The following is a 26469-nucleotide window of genomic DNA, read 5'->3' as shown; positions in this document are numbered from 1 at the left end:
GAAACACTACATCCAGTTCAGTGCAAACTGCAGTGTTTGATCTGGAACTTCTCAGACAACAATTTAAGAAATAACTGCTGGGAGGAACTGGGGGAGAAGAGGCTGTGCCAAAGGAAACCTGCTGGAGGAAAAAACCCCAAACCAATGGCAGCTCTGACCATTGATGTCCTGGGAGCATCCCGGATGGAAGTCAGGGATGGGAGGAGAGCATCCAGCACAGAGTGGGGGATGCTGCTGGGGGAGCCCAGTCCTGCTGGGAAAGGCTCCCACTGATCCCTGATTACTGAGTGATCCCTTGGGAAAAAGAGAGAGAGACCCCCCTGGGGTAAAGCTGTGTCCATCTCTGGGGTCCCCATCAGCAGAAGGACCCGGAGCTGTTGGAGCCAGTGCAGAGGAGGCCCTGGAGCTGCTGGGAGGGCTGGAGCAGCTCTGCTCTGGAGCCAGGCTGAGAGAGTTGGGGGTGTTGAGGCTGGAGAAGAGAAGGCTGCACCGGGGAGACCTTAGAGCACCTTCCAGTGCCTGAAGGGGCTCCAGGAAAGCTGGGGAGGGACTTGGGACAAGGGCCTGGAGGGATGGGAGCCTGCGAGGGGGAAGGGTTTGCAGCTGGGAGAGGGGAGATGGAGAGGAGATCTTGGGCAGGGAGGGAGGGAGGGAGAAATGGTTTGGTTGGACTTGGTGATCTCCAAGGTCCTTTCCAGCCATGAGCATTCTGTGATTCTCAGGTGTGGGACATGGGTTAGTGGTGGCCTGGAATAAGGTGATGTCCTGGCTGGGCTGGAGTGGGCTAGGAGAAGGGGGAAGGGTTTGGAGCTGGGAGAGGGGAGCTGGGGATGAGATGTGAGGGAGGAATTGCTTGGGGTGAGGGTGCTGAGCCCCTGGTTGCCCAGGTTGCCCAAGGAAGCTGTGGCTGCCCCATCCCTGGCAGTGTCTCAGCCCAGGTTGGATGGGGCTTGGAGCACCCTGGGCTGGGGGAGGGGTCCCTGACCATGATTTGGGTTGGATCTCGATGCTCTTTAAGGTCCCTTCCCACCCAAACCACTCTGGAATTCTGGGGTTCTATGATTTTCGTGGGATTGGAAAGAATGGAGCTATTCCATGCTTGGAGATGAGGATGAGGGGTAAGAATTTAGTATCATGAGGATTCTTCACCATGGCAGGGGTCTGGGGTTGGATGAGCTTTATGTTCTTTTCCAACCCAAAGCAATCTAGTGCATCATTCTAAAGAAGTAGATAATGGTAAAAAAAATATATATATATAAAAACAATCCAAAAAACTGAAAGAACAGGCCCTGTTATTTATCTCTCACTCCCCCAGGAGGTGCCAGCCATGTTGTGCACTCCTGTGAGGAATTCAGGACAAATCCAGCAGCCAAAGGTGGGCAGCAAGTGGGATGTGATAGAAGCAGAGACTGAGGGCAAGTGAGTCATGGTGCCACTGGTGTTTCAGGGCTTCTTCATTTTATTCCTCCACATCCATGACTGGGAAAGCTGGGAGAGTTCCTCATCCTCCCAGTATGCCATCTGGGAAGGATGGGGAGAGAAGCATTCCCATCTCCACAGGATGGAGTTGAGGATAAACCCTGATTGTTGGGAGGGATGTGGGAGGCGGCAGCACAAGCCCCAGCCTGACAGGTCTGGGGATGAATTACTGATTAATCACAAGATCACAGAGAATCATCATGGTTAGAAAAGCCCTCTAAGATCCCTGTATCTATGTGTCAACATCCCTCCTCAAAATAAAATAAAATAAAATAAAATAAAATAAAATAAAATAAAATAAAATAAAATAAAATAAAATAACATATCTCACTATGGTGTGTCCTGAAGTGCCTCATCCACCCGGGGTTTGCAGACCTCCAGGGCTGGGGACTCCAGCACCTCCCTGGGCAGCTGTTCCAGGACAGAAATCCTTCCTCAGCTCTGCTCTCCCCCTCCCCTGGGGCAACTTCAGGCCATCTCCTCTGCTCCTGGCATTGTTCACTGGAGAGAAGAGCTCAGCACCCACCTCCCTACAACCTCCTTGCAGGGAGCTGCACAGGGCAAGCAGCTCTCAGCCTCCTCCAAACTCAACATTCCCATTGCCCTCAGCCTCTCCTCACACCACTGCTGCTCCAGACTCTCCTCCATGTTCTCCATCCTTTCTTTATGTTCTCCAGACCTTTCTCCTTACTCTCCAGACTCTCCTCCATATTCTCCAAACCCTTCTCCATGTTCTCCATCACCTCCTCCTTACACTCCATCTCCTTCTCCATCCTCTCCAGCCCCTTCCCCAGCTCCATTCCCTTCTCTGGACACTCTCCAGCCCCTCAATCTCCTTCTGCTCCTCAGGGCTCCAGAACTGACCCCAGGATTGGGGGTGCAGCCTCAGCAGTGCCCAGTACAGGGGATGATCCCTGCCCTGCTCCTGCTGCCCAGAACATTCCTGATCCAATCCAGGATGCTGGTGGCCACCTGGGCACACTGTTGGCTCATATTTAGCTGGGTGTCACCCTCAGATTATCCATTTGGTTCTATATTCATTTTCATAGAATCACAGACTGCTTTGGGTGGGAAGGGACCTTAAAGCTCACCCAGTGCCCCCCCTGCCATGGTCAGGGACACCTCCCCCAGCCCAGGGTGCTCCAAGCCCCATCCAACCTGGGCTGAGACACTGCCAGGGATGGGACAGCCCCAGGGATTTGTCCCTGTCTCCTGCATCCTGCTGCAGAGCCCTTTGGGCACCTCACCCCCCCAGGTCTCCTCTGCTTTAAGCAGAAACTGAAGTTCATGGTTAAGTCAGGAAGGAGCAGCACCCTCCTTGGAAAAACACCCAAATCCCTTCCAGGCATGGAGGAGCTTCTCCTGCCAGAAGTTGGTGGGTACCCCAGCACATGGAACTGCTCTTTTTTCCCACCTCTTGATGAACTTCTGCACTCTGAGGCAATGCCCTGGCTTTCAGCTTAATCCTTTAATTGGGCTGTGGGATCCTCCTCCTGCTCTAGTGAAATGGTTTCATTTGCCAGCTCCCCAGGCCTGTTCCTGATGGTGATTTCCCAGCAAAACAAAGCTCCAGCATTCTTCTCCTCCTCACCTCTGAAGCACCAGGAGCAGATGGATCCCTTAAAGTTCCTGCTCACCTTCCCCATCCCTGGCAGTGTCTCAGCCCAGGTTGGATGGGGCTTGGAGCACCCTGGGCTGGGGGAGGTGTCCCTGACCATGCAGGGGTTGGAACTGGATGAGCTTTAAGGTCCCTTCCAACCCAAAGCAGTCTGTGACAATGAATATAGAACCAAATGGACAATCTGAGGGTGCTGGGTGACACCCAGCTAAATATGAGCCACCAGTGTGCCCAGGTGGCCACCAGCATCCTGGATTGGATCAGGAATGTTCTGGGCAGCAGGAGCAGGGCAGGGATCATCCCCTGTGCTGGGCACTGCTGAGGCTGCACCCCCAATCCTGGGGTCAGTTCTGGGGGATGGCAGGGGTGGCACTGGGTGGGCTTTGAGGTCCCTTCCCACCCAAACCACTCCAGGGTTTCATGAGTCTGTGGGGTGACACATCCCAGTTAAACAAAAATGCTTCCAACCATCAGCACATCCCAGCAAAGAACTTCATCTCTTCCATCCTAAGCATCCAAGGAATATCACAGAAGAGAATCATAGAATGGTTTGGGTTGGAAGGGACCTTCAAGCTCATCTAAGTCAAAGATCATCACCTCCCCCAGCCCAGGGTGCTCCAAGCCCCATCCAACCTGGGCTGAGACACTGCCAGGGATGGGGCAGCCACAGCTTCCTTGGGCAACCTGGGCAACCAGGGGCTCAGCACCCTCACCCCAAGCAATTCCTCCCTCACATCTCATCCCCAGCTCCCCTCTCCCAGCTCCAAACCCTTCCCCCTTCTCCTAGCCCACTCCAGCCCAGCCAGGACATCACCTTATTCCAGGCCACCACTAACCCATGTCCAATCTCTCCAGTTTTCAGGAGTTTGCTTTTTCCCTCCCCTTCCTTTTATTTTCTTTGGCCTCATTCCATGTTGCCAATGTTCCAAAGACAGAGGGGGAATGATCTCAGATCTGTGGTCGTGGCTGACTTGCTGGCACCTACTTGGGGTTTCTGAATTTGGTGGATGAGCTCTCGTGCCCGTGGCACTGATTGCCTGGGCCCATAAAATGATTTCAGGACTGGTGATTGCTTCACCACCCATCAGCCCCATCTCTGGAGCATTGTTTTTGAAGCTCAGATTTGGAGCAGACGTTCAACCTGAGTGTAGAGGTGGGGAATTGGGGAGCCAAGATGTGTAACACCACCCTGGACACCTCAGTTGTGGGAGATAATGAAGCTGGTAGGGCTGGTTTTCATAGGGTTCCAGACTGGTTTGGGTGGGAAGGGAACTTACCAAAACCAATGAGTCCAACCCCTTATCTACAGCTGGAGCAGGGTGCTCCCAGCCCCATCCATCCTGGGCTGAGACAGTGCCAGGGATGGGGCAGCCACAGCTTCCTTGGACAACCTGGGGAATTTCTGTAGCTCTGTGCCAATTTTTTCTACCTCTGCTGAAGTCAACAGAAAGGCACATTTTTAAACTTTAAATACTGGGAGTATCTTTCTGATCCAAAACAGGGGAATCCAGCAACTTTATCTTGTGTGAAAATTGGTCCACGTCCAATTCTCCTCTGAATCAAGCTGTGCTTTACCTACCTTTTGGTTTTAATGTTTGGGGCTTTATGTTTGTTTGTTTATTTGTTGGTTTTGTTGGAGGGTTTTTTGTTTGTTTTTCTTTTCCATCAAGGATGTGTTTTTCTGCATGTGCAGTCATGGTTTGATGTTTGCATATGCAGAAGACAGACACATGCCAAGCAGAGCTCTGCACAGCTTTGCAAACAGCTGGTATGCACCTCAACCCATTCAGCTTCATTTCCTTTTCTCCCTGCATTAATTGCAGCAGTGGCTCCACTGATGCTCTTGGGGACCTGCTCTTGGACAGGCTGATGCTCTCAGGTACCATGGTTTGCTGGTCAGGCATCCCCCAAACTCCATGAAGCCAAACCCAGAGGAAATTCCCACTTCCCCAGACTCATCATCTCATTAGAGAGCTGCACAGGCAGATCCAGATGAAAAGAAACCAATCTGATGGGCACTGTAGTGGGAAGGACCAGTGTGGTCACTCTGAAACCATCTTGTCCCATGCCAGCACCCCATGGTGTTTGGCTGAGGTGACATTTCCAGCTTGATCCCCCTATTTCACATCTACATGAACCTCCTGGCCAGAAGCTGCTGGTTCTTTGGGGAATTAGAAGGGATGAGGAAGGTCCAAGGCTGGTAAATTGAGGTTGGACATGAGGAGGAAATTGTTTGGGGTGAGGGTGCTGAGCCCCTGGTTGCCCAGGTTGCCCAAGGAAGCTGTGGCTGCCCCATCCCTGGCAGTGTCTCAGCCCAGGTTGGATGGGGCTTGGAGCACCCTGGGCTGGGGGAGGGGTCCCTGACCATGGCAGGGGTTGAGACTGGATGGGCTTCTGGGTCTTTTCCAACCCAAACCAGTCTGGGATTCCCTGATGTCTAAGTTCCCAGCCATCTCAGCCCTGGGACAGGAGGCTCTGAAGCAGGAGCAATAAGCAATCAGCCTAACAATGAATTCAGCTCAGAGGTGAAGGATGATTTGATCCAAAGCTCCAGGGCTGGCAGCTCCTTTTCACCACCCAGATGTCTCCCTGATGGAGGGGAGGGAGGCACAGCAAAGCTCCCTGGTGGTTCCCTGCTCAGTGCAGCCTTTACTCCTCACCCTTCCAGCACCCATCTCCTATTCCCTCACTTTTCCTTCCCTCCCCATTGCTTTCTCTGCTGCTCTGATGCTCCCACCCTTCTAAAAACTCTGCTTCTGCAACTTGAGTCCTCCAAAAATATCCCAGCCCTGTCTGCCAGAGCCTCCTCACGGGCTTCTTGCTGGGCTGGAACCCAAAACCTCCTCATCCACAGTTGCTGAATGGGTCACAGGATAATTATCCTTCCCTGGGTGGGATGTGGAGCAGCAGCTGACCTGCTCTATAGAGGGTCCCTGACCATGGTTTGGGATGGATCTCCATGATCTTTAAGGTCCCTTCCCACCCAAACCAGTCTGAGTCTGGTAAGGGATGGAGGATGCTGCTAAAGGGAGAGGGGAGACCATGTGGCTCTCTGCAACCCCCTGAGAGGAGGTTGGAGCCAGGGGGGGTCGGGCTCTGCTCCCAAGGAAGAAGGGATGGGACAAGAGGAGCTTTTGGCACACCTCAAGTTGTGCCAGGGGAGGTTTAGGTTGGAGCTGGGGAAGAATTTCTGCCTGGAAAGGGTTGTCAGGGCCTGGCCCAGGCTGCCCAGGGCAGGGCTGGAGTCCCCATCATGCCTGGAGGGGTTTCAGAGAAAGCCCTGGGGATGTGGGGATGAGGGACATGGGGCAGGGGTGGCCCTGGCACTGCTGGGGGAAGGTTTGGAGCTGGTGATCTTCAAGGTCTTTTGCAACCAGAATGATTCAGTGACTCTTTGATGAGGGACAGATGGGACAGAAACTGAGTGACTGGTGTGTGGTGGGACACTTGGTGTTACCTGGTGGGATTCAAGATCCCAAATTATTGGGGAAGTTGCTGTGGTAGCTTCAACCCCCTGAGAGGAGGTTGGAGCCAGGGGGGGTCGGGCTCTGCTCCCAAGAAGAAGGGATGGGACAAGAGGAACTTTTGGCACACCTCAAGTTGTGCCAGGGGAGGTTTAGGTTGGAGCTGGGGAAGAATTTCTGCCTGGAAAGGGTTGTCAGGGCCTGGCTGACACACGCCTCTCTCTCTCTCCATCATTTAGATCTGCACTTTAAAGGAAAATGATGTAAGCTGCCTGCTCCTGCTCTTCATGTACATCTTGTGGCTGAAACACTTTCTTTCCCCAGAAAATGCAGTATTAGGGAAAGGAATACCTGAAAAATAATCCACTGCACATGGGTCTTCTACCCCAGGATATAAAGAACTCAGAACAGAGCTGGATTTTTTTGGTTTTTAACCAAAATCAGAGTGATGCTTCCACTTGCCCAGCACAAAGCTTTGAGGGGTGCCCTGCACTCTTTAATGTCTTTTTCAAGCCAAGATTTCCCAGGACTTCAACCTCTTGGGATCTTCCAACCCAAATCATCTGTGATTCTACAATCTCTCTGATTTGGGACATGTTAGGGACAAAGCCTCTGAGCACCACCAGGTTCTGCACCATCCATCCATCCATCCATCCATCCATCCATCCATCCAGGGATTCCCAAGGTTCTGAGCTCACTTTCAGGCTCCCCTGGAATTCCAGCAAGCCCCAGTCCTCTTCTCCTCATCCCTAGGGACCAACAAGCAGTGGAAGATCCAACCTCAGCTGAAGGATGAAGCCAGCATCCAAGGACAGAGCTACAAGACACATACTTGGATGACAACACTGGTGGTTTCCTTGGAGGTCCTCTGAACCAAACTTCAAGCTGAGATTTGCCCAACATCCCCTTGTTTAACCTCAGAATATTCACACAGAGGCAGATGCAGAAAACCCAACCCAAAGTCCTCCTTTCTTCACTTCCCCAAATACCAGATTCCCCAGAAACAGAGTCTGGAAATCAGCAGCTCTTTGGTTGTGTAACTTTGCATTCTAGTAGGAGGAAGGAAATTATCTGATCTATGAATTTCAGAAACTGTGGAAAAATACAATCTGTGAGGTTCAGAGCTTGGAGAAGGGAAAAAAAATATATGCAAACTGAAAAGAAACCAGCACAAGAACTAGAAGAGCAGATCTTGGCTTTCAGAAACCAGCACAGCCCCTTCAGAGCCCTGACCTCAGTGACAAGCCCCAAACTGGTCCTCAAATGGGCCACAATGCCAGGGGGGACATCAAGGTGAGAACCTTCCCATGGACCACAGGATGGAGATGTTTCCACCTGAGCTACTTATCTCATGTTCTCTTTAGAGCCAAAGCAGAAAAAAAAAGGCATTTTTAGAGGAGATCTGCCTGATCAATTTGAAATTCTTACTCTAAGGTAGAGTCTTACCTTGGGGGGTTTCTGGAGTGTTGTTATCACCCAGTTCTCCTCCACAACCAGCACCCCACCAGGTTTTGCTCTCTCTTTTGGGCTGAATTCCTGAGCTCATCACCTAACTCCAACACTGGGGCTGGAAAAAATATGCCTTGCTTCATCCTTGAGTATTTCTGTGTCATCCTGGAGAACATCTTCCCCAGCACAGCCCCACGTGGCTCTTTCAGCAACTCTTATCCCTCCATCAATGTTCATGCAAAGGGTCTGTGTCCAGGAGGACACATCCTGCCAGCCATGGATGGGGCTTGGAGCACCCTGGGCTGTGGGAAGTGTCCCTGTCCATGGCAGGGGTGACACTGGGTGGGCTTTGAGGTCCCTTCCAACATAAACCAGTCTGGGATTCCATGCTTATATGATCCCTGCAAACATTCCAGGCCAGGTTGGATGAGGCTCTGAGCAACCTGATGGAGTTGAAGGTGTCACTGCTCGCTGCAGGGTGGGACCAAGATCACCCTTGAAGGTCCCTTCCAACCCAAACCATTCCATGATCCAAAGGTGCTTCTTCCACACACCCTGGTGGTTCACCTGCTTCTCTTGGAAGGCTCCAGATAAATCCCCAAGATCACCTCTGCCCATGCCCCAAGGCAAAAAGCATCCAGGAGACAGCACCAGGAGCACAGCTTAAGATCCAAGACAGCATCCCCTTCTCTGAGCAGCAACCATCCCTTTCTTTGAGCAAGTTTATACAGAAAACTTTCTCTTTTTGCTCCCAATAAAATCCTCGTGGAATGGAGAAGAGAGAGCAAAGCAAGCTGGTGCTGGAAGAGAAGGGAAAGGGCATTTCTTTCTGTCTCCACACCTTCTAGAGTTAAACATTAATGGTGTCGAGATGTCTTGAGTGATAAAGGCTGCTTGTCTGAAGAGTGTCAGGAAAAATTACACAGTGCTGAGCAAATGCAAAATTAACGAGCAGGAGAGAAGAGGCAGGAGGAGAGGAGACTGCTCTGCTGAGATCAAGCAGGTAGAACATCTCCCTCTTGCTGGGGGAAGGAATAAAGGGAGGGAGAAGGAAAAAAAAACCCAAACCCACCCCTTTATGTCAACTCTGAACTTGTTAAAAAAAATATTGTGTCAGCTCTGCAGGGCCAAACCTGCAGAGCTGAGGAGGGGCAGTGTGAAGCTCTCCCCTGCATCAACTTCATGCTCCTCCTGAAGGCACAAGGGACATCTCCACACCATTTTCATGATCCAAATTAATCAAATCTGCACAGAATTAGACTTCTCTTCTCCAGGCGTAGCACCTTGAAGCCCTGCTATGCTGCATGAGAAGTCCATGAGAAGTTACCATTAAAAATTCACTCATGTCCAACTGTGAAATCTCCTTAATCACAGAATCACCTTGGTTGGGAAAGATCTTCATGATCACCAGGTCCAACCATAACCTGGCACGAAGAAGACCCTAATTAAGCCATATCCCTAAGCTCTATGTCTATACAACTCTTAAATCCCTCCAGGGTTGGTGACTCCACCACTGTCCCAACCTCTGATTAACCCTTTCAGTGAGGAAATTCTTCCTGACATCCAACTTAAACCTCTCCTGGTGCAACCTGAGGCCATTAATTCCCAAGTCTGAAGCAAAACATCCAAGATGGGACCTGCACCAGCAAGGAGATGATGGCCAAAGCAGGAGGCCAATGCAAAAGCTCCAGGTGAGACATCCCAGGCACGGAGCATCCCAGGAACATCCCAACCCTGCTCCTCCCATCCCTGTCTCCTGTTCAAGGCATGGATTTGCTGCTCCTGCTCCACCAAAGGGATCTGTCAGAGGTCAAGGCCAAGCAGGTGGTGAACTGAAGGGTGAGCTGAGCATGAGTGTGCTCAGGAGCTTCAAGTGCAGCTTTGGGCCATGAGATGTGATGGGCAGGAGTAAGCTCCATGCTACAGGGAGTGCTCAAAAGGTGGAAAGTTCTGGTGTGGGAAGTCACTCGGAGAAGATGGAGTCACCCAGGATGGAAAGGCAGAAAGAGAAAAGAGAGCAATTCCATATGGGAAGCTATCCAGAGAAGATGGAACTGTGGGAATGGCTGTGGGAACTGGGGATGGCTGTGGGAAGCCCCCCAGAGATGGAGCCAAGGGAAGATGGTATCTTCCATAGGGAAGATACCTAGGGAAGATGAAGCCAGGTGGTATGGGAAGCCACCCAGAGGAGATGGAGCCAGGTGGTATAGGAAGGCAAAAGAGAAGATGGAGCTTCCTACTCTGGGAATGCACCTGGAGAAGACAGACCAAGCCTGTTTCCTTGTCCTGTGTGCTCAGGAGGATCTCAACCCCAAAATGAACCTGGCAATCATCATCTGCCAGGCTGGGGGTTTGGCCCCAGGAGCTGGATGCTCTCAGGGGGTAGGAGGAGGGCACAGCACCTTGGGGTGCTCCCTATCCCAAGGCAAGGACCTGAGAGCTGAGGAATGAGGCTGCACATCCATCCTTTGGCTCCCCCTGGGAATACCACCAAGACTCACAGAATGAAGGTGCCACTACCTGCAGCTACTTTTTGAAGGACCAAGGATGGTCCCAAGCAGTTCCTGCACCCATAAAACCACATCTATGTTGACCCCATAGCCAGGGCAAACATCATCCTGAAGAACCTGACCCATCACTCCAGTGTCCATCAGCCCAGCTCATCATAATATGGACTTAGTGATTTAAAGGGTTGTTAGCTGAGACTGGAGGTTTAATTTATTAATGAAAACTTCTCTTGGAAGGTGGCCTTCCTATATACAGAGGGCAGAATAGACAATGAGAAATAGAATCATAGAATCATAGAATGGTTTTGGTTGGAGAAGACCTTTAAGATCATCATGTCCAACCATTTACTCAGCACTGCTAAGTCCAAGAAAAAATCCCACGTCCCTCATCAGCACCACAGCTCCACAGCTTTGAAACCCCTCCAGGGTATTTAATATAATTTAATATCACAAACCTCATTAAAAAGCATCCAAAGGGGGGGTTTGGTATCTACCCAAGGCTCTGGTGGGGCTTAAAGTGCCACCAAACACCTCCTAATGAAATCCTGGGTCTGGGGGGAAGAAGAAGAAACCAGATGAGAAGCTCAGAAGCTGGGCACTAGGGAATAAAGTGGCCCCAGAGGGAGTGAGATGGTTCCTAAAACTCTCCTGCTCGTGTCCTGGCAAGTTTGTTTGCTTTACCCAACCATACTGCTCAGCATAACAAAACCTCTTATCTCCTTGTACAAATCTCCCTTTATTTCTCTGCTCACAGGAGCATTAGGAGGATTAAGGTCTATAGAAGTTTATTCAGGGGAAAATCTGAAATGAAAACAGAAGGACTTGCACAGCTGGCTCCAAGTTCAGGTCTGTTTGGTGTTTGGTTTTGTTTTTTTTTTATTGTTCCCCTAGGAAAAGAGGTTTATTGTGTCACTTCTCTTGCTTCTGAGGCAATAGAAGGCTGGAAAAATTCTGATGGGTCAATAATGGAGGTGGGAGGACCATGCAGGGGGCAGCTGCCCTCTGAACCCCTCCAGCACAGGACATTTGGTGGCCAGGCTCAGAGGAGATGCCTCCATCACTGCTGCTACGGAGAGGTGGGATGGATCTCATCATCCTCCTGCACCCCAAGGGCTGCCAGGTCATAGAATCATAGAACTGGCTGGGTTGGAAGGGACCTCAGAGACCACCAAGTCCAACCCTTGATCCACTCCCCCCGTGGTTCCCAGCCCATGGCACTCAGTGCCACATCCAGGCTCTTTGGAAAGATCTCCAGACACGGAGAATCCACTACTTCCCTGGGCAGCCCATTCCAATGCCTGATCACCCTCTCCAGAAAGAAATTCTTTCTCATCTCCAACCTAAACCTCCCCTGGCACAACTTGAGACCCTGCCCTCTTGTCTTGCTGAGAGTTGCCTGGGAAAAGAGCCCAACCCCCCCCTGGCTCCAACCTCCTTTCAGGGAGTTGGAGAGAGTGATGAGGTCTCCCCTGAGCCTCCTCTTCTCCAGCCTCAACACCCCCAGCTCTCTCAGCCTCTTCTCATAGGGTCTGTGCTCGAGTCCCTTCACCAGCCTGGTTGCCCTCCTTTGGACCTGCTCCAGCACCTCAATCTCCTTCCTGAGCTGAGGGGCCCAGAACTGGACACAGGACTCAAGCTGTGGCCTCCCCAGGGCTGAGCACAGGGGCAGAATCCCTTCCCTGGACCTGCTGGCCACGCTGTTCCTGACACAGCCCAGGATGCCATTGGCCTTCTTGGCCACCTGGGCACACTGCTGCCTCCTCTTCAGCTTCCTGGCAATCCAGACTTCCAGGTCCCTTTCTGCCACTCTGTGCCCAGCCTGGAGCTCCCCATGGGGTTGTTGTGGCCAAAGTGCAGGACCCGGCACTTGGAATGTTGAACCTCATCCCATTGGGATCATCCCAACTCTCCAGTCTGTCCAGGTCCCTCTGCAGAGCCCTCCTGCCTTCCAGCTGATCCACACTCCCCCCAGCTTGGGGTCATCTGTGAATTTGCTGATGATGGACTCAATCCCCTCATCTAAATCATCAATGAAGATATTGAACAGCACTGGGCCCAACACTGATCCCTGGGGGACACCACAGCCGCCATTTTGATGCAGCCCCGTTCAGCACCACTCTCTGGGCCCGGCCCTCCAGCCAGTTCCTAACCCAGCACAGGGTGCTCCTGTCCAAGCTGTGGGCTGACAGCTTTCTCAGGAGGATGCTGTGGGAGATGGTGTCAAAGGCCTTGCTGAAGTCCAGGTAGAACACATCCACAGCCTTCCCCTCATCCACTATATGGGTCACCTTTATCTGATCATCAACCAACCAAACTGGGATCCAAAGCAGAGGGAGGACAAGCTCAGAAGAGGTCAAATTTGCCCAGAGAAATTGTGGCTGTCCTATCCCTGGCAGTGTTGAAGGTTGGATGGGGCTTGGAGCACCCTGGGCTGGTGGCACCCTGGAACCATTCTGTGACTCCATGATTCTGGGTGTCCCTGCCTGTCCAGAGGATCTTTAAGGTCCTTTTCTTTCCACAAAAATCCTGCTGGAATGCCAACGTGGGGGAAGAAGAATCTCCAAAGAGGTTTTGTTCATCTCCACAGAGGACAAGGAGGGTCAGGAAGAGGTTTTTTTGAGAAAGGGGATTTTTTTTCCCCCTTCTCTTTTCCTGCCTCTCTTATAAATGAAATTGATTCAAAGAGGAAAGACAAAAAAACAAGAGGGGGGGGAAGTAAAGCTCCTCTGGCACAGCAGAAGGCAAGAGGAGGAGTGACTTCTACAGGTGGTTTATGAGTCTCTGCATGATCCATCCACCCCCCTGTGCCATCCTATCAGCTCCTCTTCTTCCAGCGAGGTGCTAAAGGATTTATTAGTTCTTGACAGTGTGAGATGCTTGGAAGCTTGAGGATGTAATAACCAAATGTTCACTTGTTAAAAAGAAAGGCAGCATTTGGAGAGGTCGCTGCAATTCTTAGCAGCCTCCCCTTCCCCTTGGTCTATATTTAAGCTGCCAGCTCAATTAAAACTGTCAGAGCAGGGATGAGAATTTTATTGACATGCTTTGTAGGTGGTAGGACTCCATAAAATCAACATATCCAGAGGATGCTCCCTGGCTTTGCTGCATAGGCAGAGATGGTTTTGTTTTGTTTGGTTTGGGTTTTTTTGTTTTTTTATAGGACTGACCTGGGGGGAGTTTGTATCAGAAATCAATCCCTGATATAAAACAGATTCCAGAGAGACTTCAGCAGTCTCTGCAGGGAGGGCTGGGCAGGGAGGGTTGGGAAATTGCCATCCCTTCAACACCAAACCATGGAGAAGGGGAGGGAGTGAAATTCCCCCAATCTGCTCCAACCAACCCATCCCTGAGGTGCCATTCAGCACTCTGATCACATCACTCTGAGGTTTTCATCCCAAGAAGGGCAATGCCCCTGGACCCACAGGGATGCTCAGGACCCTCACTCTGGCTTTGTGCTGGCAGAAGTTGTTGATGCAGGCAGGGACTCAGCTCTCCAGGCACTTCCCAAAATCCAAACGTTCAGATTTATGGAGGTGAAGGCAAGCAGGGATCACTACAAACCAGTCTGACTTCTATCCAAAGCCACCAAAGTTCACCCACTGCCATCACCACGACCCATGAACTTCTGCTTGGCTAAACCCACCCCTTCCCTTGGCAGCAGTTCCCAGAGCAACACCCTCCCAGATGTAACTCTGGGCCCTCGGCCTAATTTCTTTCTGTCTGGCTTCTGCTTTGAGTCATTTGCTGTTACACTGGGTTTAAAAACCTCTTTTTGTAGCCAGCACTTTCCATTCTCCTCAGTGTTTATGGTGTCATCACCACGTCCCCACTCCTTCCCAGTTACAACTCAACTGAGCTCTTCAACCATCCAAGCTGAAAGACATTTTCTCCAGCCTCTGGCTTTTTCCATGGCTCTCCTCTCCAAGTTCCCAGGATTTTGCCATCTCCTTCCAGTGTGGATACCATGCCTGAGCTCTCAGCTGTGTCCCACCAACTCCATAATATCACCCAAGAGCAGCCCACCTTGCTTTTCACCATATCCCAACTCCACACTGACTGCTTTTGCTTCCAAGATCTCCCATTTTCCTTGAAAAGCACTATTTCCCAGGATCCCAAGATCTAGCAGAGACTCCCAAGAAACTCCATGAAACTCAGTCTTGGGAAGAAAAATGTTTCACCAGGATAAGGAGAGTTCCCCAGTTCTGTTCCTCTGGCACCAATTCCAGGGTGGGTTGAGCTGCTAACAAATGGACCAAATGGTAGAAAAATCACCCAATTGCTCTGCTCAACTGTGCTCATTTCTCCCACTTTCTACTACTTGGAGGTCATGGGCACCACCCAAGAGTTGGATGAAAGGTGGGAATAGCTTAATGGAGGTGAGAGAAGAGATGAGAAGTTACCTCCATTTTACCAGGGATGGTACCAGAATTAGATAGTGGTAAGATCCAATAAGAAAAATCATTGTAGTGGGGGCCAAACCACTCAAGAGAAATAAAATTCAGTTGGAAGAAGGACAGAAAAGAGCTGCTGGGTTGATTAAAGGAAAGGAATAACTTTCCAAAGCAAAAGATCCTAAGAAAACTTGGTTTGGTGACTGAGAAGTTCAGTGGGGGATTTGGGATTGTGCTAGGTGTAGAGCAGGACTTGATGGATTTAAAGGTCTTTCCCAACCAAGACAAATCTGTGATTCTATGAAGGTAGAGAACAAGAGAAATAATTCTATAAAAGTACATTTGGGAAGGGCAGGAGTTACAAAACAGAAGGAGGAATAAACCAAATTAAGGACAACATAAGCACAGAAATAATCTGAAACTCATTTCCATCAAAAATCAGAAAGTGGTTTCACCCTCTTCAGGATCTCAAAAGGATTCTTGGAAGGAGGAATTTAAACAGTGGAAAGGACTGGAGCTGCTTGCACTGCCTTTACCATGGATCAGCCTCACACTTGAGGGCTTCCAGTGGGCACCTACAGAAGCCAAGGAGGAAAATTCCCTCCCCCTGCTGATATCCAGCCTGGCCTCCAGGGCAGGGTTGGGTTTCTTTCCCTGGAGCCCTCAAACCTGTGGTGAAAACCTGGGCACTGAGACAGGATAAAACCAGAGAGCATCCCTCACTCTGGTAGCACCAGCAGGTCCAGCAGGGTTAAGCACAGTCACAGAATCCCAGACTGGTTTGGGTGGGAAGGGACCTTAAACAGCATCGAGATCCAACACAAACCATGGTCAGGGACCCCTCACCCAGCCCAGGGTGCTCCAAGCCCCATCCAACCTGGGCTGAGACACTGCCAGGGATGGGGCAGCCACAGCTTCCTTGGGCAACCTGGGCAACCAGGGGCTCAGCACCCTCACCCCAAGCAATTCCTCCCTCACATCTCATCCCCAGCTCCCCTCTCCCAGCTCCAAACCCTTCCCCCTTCTCCTAGCCCACTCCAGCCCAGCCAGGACATCACCTTATTCCAGGCCACCACTAACCCATGTCCCACACCTGAGAATCACAGAATGCTCATGGCTGGAAAGGACCTTGGAGATCACCAAGTCCAACCAAACCATTTCTCCCTCCCTCCCTCCCTGCCCAAGATCTCCTCTCCATCTCCCCTCTCCCAGCTCCAAACCCTTCCCCCTCGCAGGCTCCCATCCCTCCAGGCCCTTGTCCCAAGTCCCTCCCCAGCTTTCCTGGAGCCCCTTCAGGCACTGGAAGGTGCTCTAAGGTCTCCCCGGTGCAGCCTTCTCTTCTCCAGCCTCAACACCCCCAACTCTCTCAGCCTGGCTCCAGAGCAGAGCTGCTCCAGCCCTCCAAGCAGCTCCAGGGCCTCCTCTGCACTGGCTCCAACAGCTCCGGGTCCTTCTGCTGATGGGGACCCCAGAGATGGACACAGCTTTACCCCAGGGGGGTCTCCCCAGAGCAGAGCAGAGGGGACAATCCCCTCCCTGGCCCTGCTGCTCACACTTCATCCATCCAAGATGAACCAGGAGTTTTCCTCCCTGGCACCTGCAAACACCCAGAGACATCCTCATGGGAGAACCCTTGGGATAAAAGCTGAGGAACCCGGAGGCTGCAAACCCCTTTCCCAGGACAAAGTAAAGATCCCTTCTCTGACCTCCCTTGAAGCAAAAAAAAAAAAAAAAAATCAGGATAACTCCAATAAAGTCAATGAGTTTAAAGAGGAGGCTGCAGCACCAGGCTGACAGCTGTAGCCTGAAGAGATTCCAATCTAATTTTAGATTTGACACGAACCTTAATGTGGTTTTAATTAATTAATTAAAAAAAAAAAACCACCAACCAAACAGCCTTTAATTAATGTAAACCCCTTAAAGCTGTTTTCATCTACTCCATTTCCAATTGTGTGGCTCCTCAGATGCCATTCTGCTGCCTGCCTTTGTTCTTCCATCCAACCTCTAATGTTAGACCTGAACTTCTGTTTCTAACACATCCCTGGGATGCTTTGAGCTCAGGCAATTTCTTCAACTTCATTTAATGATTTCCCAAGGGTTTCCATCCCTTCTTGGACTACACAAAAACTCTACAGTGTCTTCTTCTACTTCAGAAAACTGTCCTGCTCTGGTACCTCCATTCTCAGAACCTGATAGTTCATCTCAATCTCAACCTGGAAGGGAGAAAGGCAGCACTGAGGGCATCCTGTCACCCTCTCCTCCTAGCAGCAACACCCATGCTGGGCATCTCTCCAGCCACCAAAAAAGGTGCTAGGATGTGACATGGGGACATAGCTGGACATCCCTGGGATCCAGAGTCCCTGGGACCTCTCTGCCACTCCAACCCACCCTGGGTACCACATCCAGACACTTCGTCCAGTTCTGGGTGCCCAGTATAAGACAAACTGGAGGGAGTTCAATGGAAGCCACTGGGATGGTTGGGGCTGGAGCACTGATCTGGAGATGGGAAGCCAATGGAAGAGGTTTGTCCAGTCTAGAGAAGAGGTGGCTTTGGGTCACCTGAGAGCAGCCTGGCCACGCTCTGCCCATTGCTGAGCCCCTGGTTGCCCAGGTTGCCCAAGGAAGCTGTGGCTGCCCCATCCCTGGCAGTGTCTCAGCCCAGGTTGGATGGGGCTTGGAGCACCCTGGGCTGCTGGGGGTGTCCCTGCCCACCAGGAGCAAGGTTGATCTTTAAGGTTCCCTCCAACCCAAACCAGGCTGGGATTGTATGAAAATTAATCCAGGATCATCCAACCTGTTCTGGAATGTTTGCAGGGATCACATAATCCAGATTTTCCAAAGCACATCCCTGCAGAGTTCTGTCCCTATGAACAGCAGACACAAAACCCTGGGGGCTGAGGGCAGCGTGAGGGCAGAAGAATCCCAGAATCATTTGGGTTGGAAAGGACCTCAGGGATCATCAAGTCCAACCCTTGATCCACTCCCCCCGTGGTTCCCAGCCCATGGCACTCAGTGCCACATCCAGGCTCTTTGGAAAGATCTCCAGACACGGAGAATCCACTACTTCCCTGGGCAGCCCATTCCAATGCCTGATCACCCTCTCCAGAAAGAAATTCTTTCTCATCTCCAACCTAAACCTCCCCTGGCACAACTTGAGACCCTGCCCTCTTGTCTTGCTGAGAGTTGCCTGGGAAAAGAGCCCAACCCCCCCCTGGCTCCAACCTCCTTTCAGGGAGTTGGAGAGAGTGATGAGGTCTCCCCTGAGCCTCCTCTTCTCCAGCCTCAACACCCCCAGCTCCCTCAGCCCTTCCTCACAGCAATTCTGCTGGATCCCCTTCACAGCCTCCTTGCTCTTCTCTGGACCTGCTCCAGCACCTCAATCTCCTTCCTGAGCTGAGGGGCCCAGAACTGGACACAGGACTCAAGCTGTGGCCTCCCCAGGGCTGAGCACAGGGGCAGAATCCCTTCCCTGGACCTGCTGGCCACGCTGTTCCTGACACAGCCCAGGATGCCATTGGCCTTCTTGGCCACCTGGGCACACTGCTGGCTCCTGTTCAGCTGAAAGCCTTTGATTGCTCTGCCCTGGGTTCCTCTGCTTTGGGGTAAAGCTCTCCCAGGGTCTCAGCTCCACCACTGCCTTCCACACATCTCAGGCAAGGATTCACTTTGTGGTTTCCTGGCAATCCTGTTCTCATCCTGAATATCCCACCACATCACTCAGGTGCTGGGACAAGAAGTGCCTCTTGACTCAGAGCCCAAGAACAAGGTCTCCTCCTCTCCTCTCCCCAAAACCCCACACCACCATCCCCAGCTGTGGGAGAAGCCTCTTCCCAGGCCACTGCTTCATTTTCTGACCATTTCTGGTTAAAGACAAAGCCAAGAGTTGGGGTTTTTTTGCTGCTGGTCACTCCTGAAGAAGCTGCCAGATGTCCCACTGAGGACCCAGGACCTCTCTGCACCAGAAATCCTACGTGTACACCACAAAAACAAACCCAGGGCCAATCCCAAACATCTGAAAAGACAATGGGGACACTTAATTAAAGGAAAGCCACCAACAGCCCAACGATTGTAGGCAACCCAGCAGCCAGAATCAATAATTATTTCATCTACTTCACTTAATTAACCTACAGGGAAATTACTTCCCCAAGTAGGTTAACTTCCAAAGAGGTGGGGGGGTCTTCCATCAAAGGTCCTCTTTTCTTTTTGGGTTGATTTCTCCTAGTGTCAAAGCAGCACAAACTTGCCTGAAGGAGGCAATCTTATTAATGCCACATTTTGGGGGGGAAAAAAACCAAATCAAAAGATGTCAGGAGGACACAATTGCTTTTGGTGGCCCCAAAGAGGACACCTTCATGCAGTAGAAGAAGTAGTTGGGGAATTTTTGTGTGCTCCAAGATGAGACAAAAATCCTCCTGTGGCTAAAAATCCCTGAAAGATTTCAAAGTAAAGGCTCAAAAAATAGTTTCCCTCTCCCTTCCTGCCCCAAATCACTCAGCTTAAAAGTTGAGGGTCATCTTTGTAGGCTGACAAGAGAAATGTTTGGGAAAGCAAGCTCATCCTTTGCCTTTTATAATGTCCCTAAACCAGGTTGCTGTTACCAACTAAAAACTGCACTGATAAAAATCAGTGCACTATATTTCCAGTGAAATCAGTGAAATACATTTTCCCCCCTTAAACACCTGTAAGACTAAATTCAGCAGCTCTACCACTAAAAACCCAGACTTCAGGGGGAATGAAGGTGCCCTACACGAGGTCCCACAACTCCCCATCACCCCAAGAAACCCTGCACTGCAGAAGCAGCTCCGGCTCCTTCATGAGCTCAGTGAATTTATACAACTCCAAGCAAACAAGGCATCCAGCCTTGATTTTGGCAACCACAGAAATCAATCTGCTGGGGCTTTTGGACCTCGCAGGACCCAAAACTCATGGGCATCACCCCAGGTGTCCTGGAGGAGCTGGGATCCGTGCTGTGCTTGCTCCTGGACCAGGTGAAGTTGATGCTTTGTGCATCAATTCTTGCAGAAGAAGACATATGGCAGCACAGGGGGAGGAAGAGTGATGAGGGAAGGCAGGAAGGAGAGTGGGAAGGAGGTCCCTTGGCCACCAGCAGTGGAAGAGTCACTTGTGAAGCTTTAGGAGGTGTTTCAAGGACAACTTTCTATGGCTGATGGAGGTTTGGAGGTGGCGTAATGAAAAGCTCAATATTCTTTGATTTATTCTATTAAGGGCTTGGATTGATGCTCCTGCTCTGGAAGGAAATTAAGGAACCTATCAACGGGGAGGGCTTTGGGGAACAAAAAAAAAAAAAAAGACTGAGTGGCTTCAGATTTTAAAAAAAAGGACACTGCCAAGGTTGGGAGCTCTAGAAGGGAGATGAGATGAGCCCTCTTGTCAGCTCCCATCTCTCTCAGATCTCTGCACACTGTTTATTGCCCCTTCTCAAAGGTTACCACCTCCCCAAACCCAGGTGTTTTATTAAAAAAACAAAAGGCATCTGGGGGAAAGGGAGAAACCTTTCTGGAGCCCACGTGCCACTGCATCACAGGGGGGTTGGATGCTGAGGCTCTGCCCCTCCTCAGGGTAGGGGTGACCCCCACCTCCTTGCAGCAGGCATCAGGTGTTGCATTGTTTTACAGAAAAGAAGCAAAAAAAGTGGTGGTTCATTCATCAACACAGATTTTCCAACATCCCTACTCATTTTTGTGCTCTCTTAAATGACCAAGATGCTTTATTTCTCCATTTGCACCAGACACCAGCTGCCTTCCAGGCAGCAACACAGCCTCCTCCCTGTCCTGCAGCCCTCTGGCTCCACTGCAGCTCCACCAAGATGCTCTGATGGTGTCTTCTAACAAGCTTCATGCTAACCCTACAAGTCAGACATGTGGAGCAGTGAAACTCTCCAGCCTGCCCTGTCCAGGGGGGTTTCACCACAGAAAGTGCTGTTCTGAGCTCATCCCAGATTGGTTTGGGTTGGAAGGGACCTTAAAGCCTGGTGACTGAGGCAGGATAAAACCAGAGAGCATCCCTCACTCTGGGAGCACCAGCAGGTCCAGCAGGGTTAGGCACAGTCACAGAATCCAAGAGTGGTTTCGGTGGGAAGGGACCTTAAAGATCATGGAGATCCAACCCAAACCATGGTCAGGGACCCCTCCCCCAGCCCAGGGTGCTCCAAGCCCCATCCAACCTGGGCTGAGACACTGCCAGGGATGGGGCAGCCACAGCTTCCTTGGGCAACCTGGGCAACCAGGGGCTCAGCACCCTCACCCCAAGCAATTCCTCCCTCACATCTCATCCCCATCTCCCCTCTCCCAGCTCCAAACCCTTCCCCCTTCTCCTAGCCCACTCCAGCCCAGCCAGGACATCACCTTATTCCAGGCCACCACTAACCCATGTCCCACACCTGAGAATCACAGAATGCTCATGGCTGGAAAGGACCTTGGAGATCACCAGGTCCAACCAAACCATTTCTCCCTCCCTCCCTCCCTGCCCAAGATCTCCTCTCCATCTCCCCTCTCCCAGCTGCAAACCCTTCCCCCTCGCAGGCTCCCATCCCTCCAGGCCCTTGTCCCAAGTCCCTCCCCAGCTTTCCTGGAGCCCCTTCAGGCACTGGAAGGTGCTCTAAGGTCTCCCCGGTGCAGCCTTCTCTTCTCCAGCCTCAACACCCCCAACTCTCTCAGCCTGGCTCCAGAGCAGAGCTGCTCCAGCCCTCCCAGCAGCTCCAGGGCCTCCTCTGCACTGGCTCCAACAGCTCTGGGTCCTTCTGCTGATGGGGACCCCAGAGATGGACACAGCTTTACCCCAGGGGGGTCTCCCCAGAGCAGAGCAGAGGGGACAATCCCCTCCCTGGCCCTGCTGCTCACACCCTGGGGATGCAGCCCAGGAATGAACCTTGAGCAAACTCAGCTCCACAGAACATCTGATTCTGACATCATGGTCTGGAGCAGAGGACCCACCCCAGGACAGGACCTTCAGCTCCATGTGCTGGCTGCAAAGCCAGTCTGGAGGCAATGAGGAGGGAGGTCCCCATGGATGGACAGAGTGCCCAGCAGAGCCCAGGCAGGAGACAGCTCCTGATTCACCTCCACACCACCCATCAGGGACCTTTGGAGCTACTCAGGGTGCACAAGCACAGCCGAAGGGCTCCAACATCCAACTTTGAGGGGAAAATAAAAAAAAAATGAAGCTAACTTTTATATGGGATGGACAAAAGCTGAAAAATGAACTGCTTGGCCTCTTCCTCCTCTGATTTTATTGCTGTCTTGGCAGAGGGATTTCAGGTTGCTGCCACAGCCGCAAACCCCTTGTTCTGCCAACTGTACATTACTCACGTTGGAAGGTGTCCAGACCCTCAGAATTTTTTTTCTAAAAGCATTTGCTTCATACTTTAAATAGCAGCCCAGCAGGCAGGGGGATGGGAGGGAGGGCTCAGCCCCTGCCTGCATCCATCTGCAAGCTTCTGCTAGCTCCTCCACACCCTTTTTGAGGGTTAAACCTGAAGGTGACCCAAGGTGGGATGTGACCTCCAAACCTTCCAGAGCTGGCAGGGGGGAGGATGCTCCTCCTGGGATATCACCTGCCCCTTCCCAAGCTCCCAGCTCTGCACTTCCACGTCCTTAATTAAACTCCTAACAGGACGTTGGTTGCTCTTTAAATAAAATCTGCTCTGCTATGAGGTTTAGCATCATTCCCCCTTCCCCTTGCTTATGGGTTTTGAGTGCATATTATTGGGGTGAAAAACACGATTTGCTGAGATTTCTGTGGCTCTGTGAGATCCTAAGCCTGCTGCAAGACATCACTGCAAGGACCAACCTCTCCTGCTCCTCTCTGCTAGATGAAATCACATCTCCAGGGGAGTTTCCCAACAGCCACACGTCCCCATCCCCAACACTTTAGCAACCAAACCACATCCTCAGCAGTTAGCAAATATTAATCAGCTTTATGGCTGAGAAACGACGAGAGGAGGAAGGACACAGGCAGGGAGACACAACTGGAGGCAAACTCCAAGGACGGGGGAGCATCTCTGGCTACAAATATTCTGATTTTTTTTTGGCCATCTTCTCCCTACCTCCTCCCATAAAACGCTCTCACCCTAAACTGCCAAGAACAAATACAGGTGAAGTTTCTTCTTCCCACATCATTTGGCGCTGGGCTAGATAAAGCAGCAAGACAGAGCAAAGCTCAAGGCATAATATTTTTAAGTAGTGCTTGTCCTAGTTAATGTTCAGCCCTGCTGTGCAATGTCAAGAAAACTAATGACCAGAGAAGTGGCAGCGAGCAGGAACCTGGATGTGCTCACCACCCACTCCCAAAATCCTTCCTGAGCCCGGGATGCGACGTGGAATGAAATCTAAAAGCAGTTTTCCTGCTTCCTCGGGAAGCCTGGGCAGTCCCTGCAACACGAGTTGAATGTTTTGCTGCTCTGCTTACCCCAAAATTGACAGCCTGAAAGACCAGTGAGCTGGGAGGAGATGGGTTTCAACAAAAAGAGGGAGATTCAGACCAGAGAGAAGGAAGAAATTGTTGGGGACTGTCACTGGGAGCCTGGACTTGGGCACCTCCATCTCTTTCCCAGTCCTGTGTGGGACTGTTCTGGGTTGGAGGTGACCAACTGAGGAGCAGGGGTCCCATATTTATATATTTCTGTATTTTTGTAGTTTAAGATCCCTATTTCATTAAACCCACCCTGGTTTCTTCATTCAACCTGGAAGTCTCTCTCTCTTATTCCTGATTTTATTGTCCCCTGGGAGGGCAGTGGGGGGGGATAACAGAGAGGATCTGTCACCTGCTCATTGGTTAAAACCATGGAAAAAAAGGAGGAAATTGTTCACATGGAGGGTGGTGAGACCTTGACCCAGGCTGCCCAGAGAGGTGGGAGATGCCCTAAATCCCCACAACCATTTCAGGTGAGGTTTGATAAAGTTCTGAGCAACCTGCTCTGGTTGAAGATGCAGGACTCAGTGCAGGACTCAATGACCTTGAAAGGTCCCTTTCCCACCCAAAACCATCCCAGGACTCCATGGAGTGCCCAGAGGAAAATCTTCACATCTGTTCCCTGCTCGGAGTGGGCAGCAGGAGCTTTGGCAAAGGCAAAGCCTGAGGGATGAGGGGCTCTCAGCTCCCACGAGGAGCAGGATTCACCTTGTGCACAAAGGACACAGTGGTTGTAAGAAGGATAAAATGATTGCACGAAGGAAAAGGTATTTGCACAAAGGAAAAGGTCTTTGCACAAAGGAAAAGGTCTTTGCAGAAGGGACAAAGCAGCTGAGTGTGAGATGGGCAGCTGGTAGCTGGGATCACAGAATTATTTGGGTTGGAAAGGAGCTCTGGGATCACCAACTCCAACCCTTGATCCACTCCCCCCGTGGTTCCCAGCCCATGGCACTCAGAGCCACATCCAGGCTCTTCTTAAAAACCTTCAGGGATGGAGAATCCACTACTTCCCTGGGCACCCATTCCAATGTCTGATCACCCTCTCTATAAGGAATTTTTTCCTAATATCCAACCTAACCCTCCCCTGGCAGAGCTGAAGCCCCTGGCCTCTTGTCTGACTGATAGAGCCCAATTGCCCCCTGGCTCCAACCTCCTTTCAGGGAGTTGTAGAGAGTGATGAGGTCTCCCCTGAGCCTCCTCTTCTCCAGACCAGGATGGTCTGGAGAACCAAGACCAGGACCACGCTGGGACCCAGCTCCAAGAGACCTGAACAAGTCCTACCTGCCCCTCAACACACCTCACAGCTTCTCCCCTGCACTGCTGGAGCCCTTTGGACTTCCAGATTTCAGTCTACGAGTCGGGACTCGGGGTGAATTTTAACCTTTATGAGGTTTCTCAAGCTCCTCTCCTCATTTTATTGGCAGGAGGTGGCTTAATGGCCCCTCTAATCTGTTTGGTTGGCAGGAGAAGAGATCTGAGAAAGGGACAGGGTTCTCCCAAGCCTTGCAGAGTGTGTGGCAGAGTTATCTGCCCTTCACCTTCCCCAGCTATAAACAGGGGTTTCAGCTGGCACTTAATAGCAGAATTGATGATAAGCACTTAATGAGCCTGATCCTGGGAGCCCAACAACCACTTGTGATTATCTGAATCTAAAGAATGCTCAGGAGGAAGCACATACAGGGTGTAAAGTGCCACCTTGCACCACAAACCAAGGTGGCATCAAGCAGAGCAACAGGGGCAAAGCAGCCCCCACCCTGCTACTGCTGCCATCAAAGCAGGAGAAAAACTATAGATAAGGGAACAATTAGGTCATGGTTTTTCATTAATTAAGACATAGAATGATTTGGGTTGGAAGGGACCTTAAAGCTCATCCAGTTCCAACCCCCTGCATGGGACACCTGCCCCAGCCCAGGGTGCTCCAAGCCCCATCCAACCTGGGCTGAGACACTGCCAGGGATGGGGCAGCCACAGCTTCCTTGGGCAACCTGGGGCTCAAATTCAAGAACTTCTCCCCCATCTCCAACCTCACTCTCCCCTCTTCCAGTTTTAACCCATTCCCCTTGTCCTCTCCCTACCCCCTCATGTCCAAAGCCCTCCCCCAGCTTTCTTGGAGCCCCTTCAGATATTGGAAGGTTGCTCTGAGCTCACCTGGGAGCCTCCTCTTCTCCAGGCTGAACAAGCCCAATCCCTCAGCCTGGCTTCCCAGGGAGGTGCTCAGCCCTCTGAGCATTTGAGTGGCTCTGCTCTGGACACCTTCCAGGAGCTCTGTGTCCTTCTGATGTTGAGGACTCCAGAACTGGACACACAACTCCAGGTGGGGTCTCAGCAGAGCAGAGCAGAGGGGGAGAATCCCCTCCCTCGACCCCTCTCTGTGCTTCTTTTGCTGCAGCCCAGGACATGGTTGGGTTCTGGGCTCCAAGCACACCCTGAGGGCTCATGTTGAGCTTCTGCTCCACCACCCCCACCCCCAAGTCCTTCTCCTCAGGGCTGCCCTCAATCCTTTCTCCTCCCAGCCTCTATTTCTCCATGGGATTGCCTCCACCCAGCTGCAGAACCTTGCCCTTGGCCGTGTTGAGCTTCCTGCAGTTTGCAGGACTCCTCACACTGAGGGCTCATGGAATTCAGAAGGACACCAGGAGAACACTCTTACTCAGAAGCTTCTCAAGAAGCCAAGGTAGAAGCCTTCTGCCTTACCTTGCTCCAACCTCTTCATCTGCTGGATCTGGTCCACTGTCTTCTTTAGGATCTTGCATTTGTCAGGTTTGACGCTCAGGGTGTCGATGTCCCCGATGTTTGCAGACAGCAGCTCTGCCAGCTCCTCCAAATATTTATTCTCCTGCTCCCGGCGCCGCTTTTCATTGCTGTTAGAGAAAGGAAAATCAAATTAAAAGTCACTTTCAGGATATTTTTTCCCCCCCTATTGCTTAATCAAGTCACACAGGCACTGGACAAGAACCCGAAAATACAAGTACTGAGAGGAGCAATGGTCATGCTCTGGATCTCCAAAATATTGAGGAGTTCCTTCAGGTTTTTGTGCATTTTTATGGATCTAAACCTCAAAATTAATGCCAGGGGAGATGTGTAGGATAACCCAGGCACTGCCACCAAAACCAGACCTCTGACAGTCAGAA

At 51.3% G+C, this 26469-nt stretch overlaps 1 protein-coding gene across 1 annotated transcript in view; it reads right to left on the bottom strand.

Moving 5' to 3' along the window:
• Positions 1-26469, bottom strand: part of NCOA1 (nuclear receptor coactivator 1) — a 197566-nt gene that overhangs the window by 28305 nt on the left and 142792 nt on the right. The window contains exon 4 of the mRNA XM_030447816.1: positions 26033-26199. Within this exon, the coding sequence (XP_030303676.1) occupies positions 26033-26199 (167 nt within the window). The remainder of the gene's footprint in view (positions 1-26032; positions 26200-26469) is intronic.

This window comes from Calypte anna, chromosome 3 (genome assembly GCF_003957555.1).
Source record: "Calypte anna isolate BGI_N300 chromosome 3, bCalAnn1_v1.p, whole genome shotgun sequence".
Lineage (NCBI taxonomy): Eukaryota > Metazoa > Chordata > Aves > Apodiformes > Trochilidae > Calypte > Calypte anna.
Note: the sequence above shows the minus strand (reverse complement) of the source record. Positions and strands in the feature narration are given on the sequence as shown.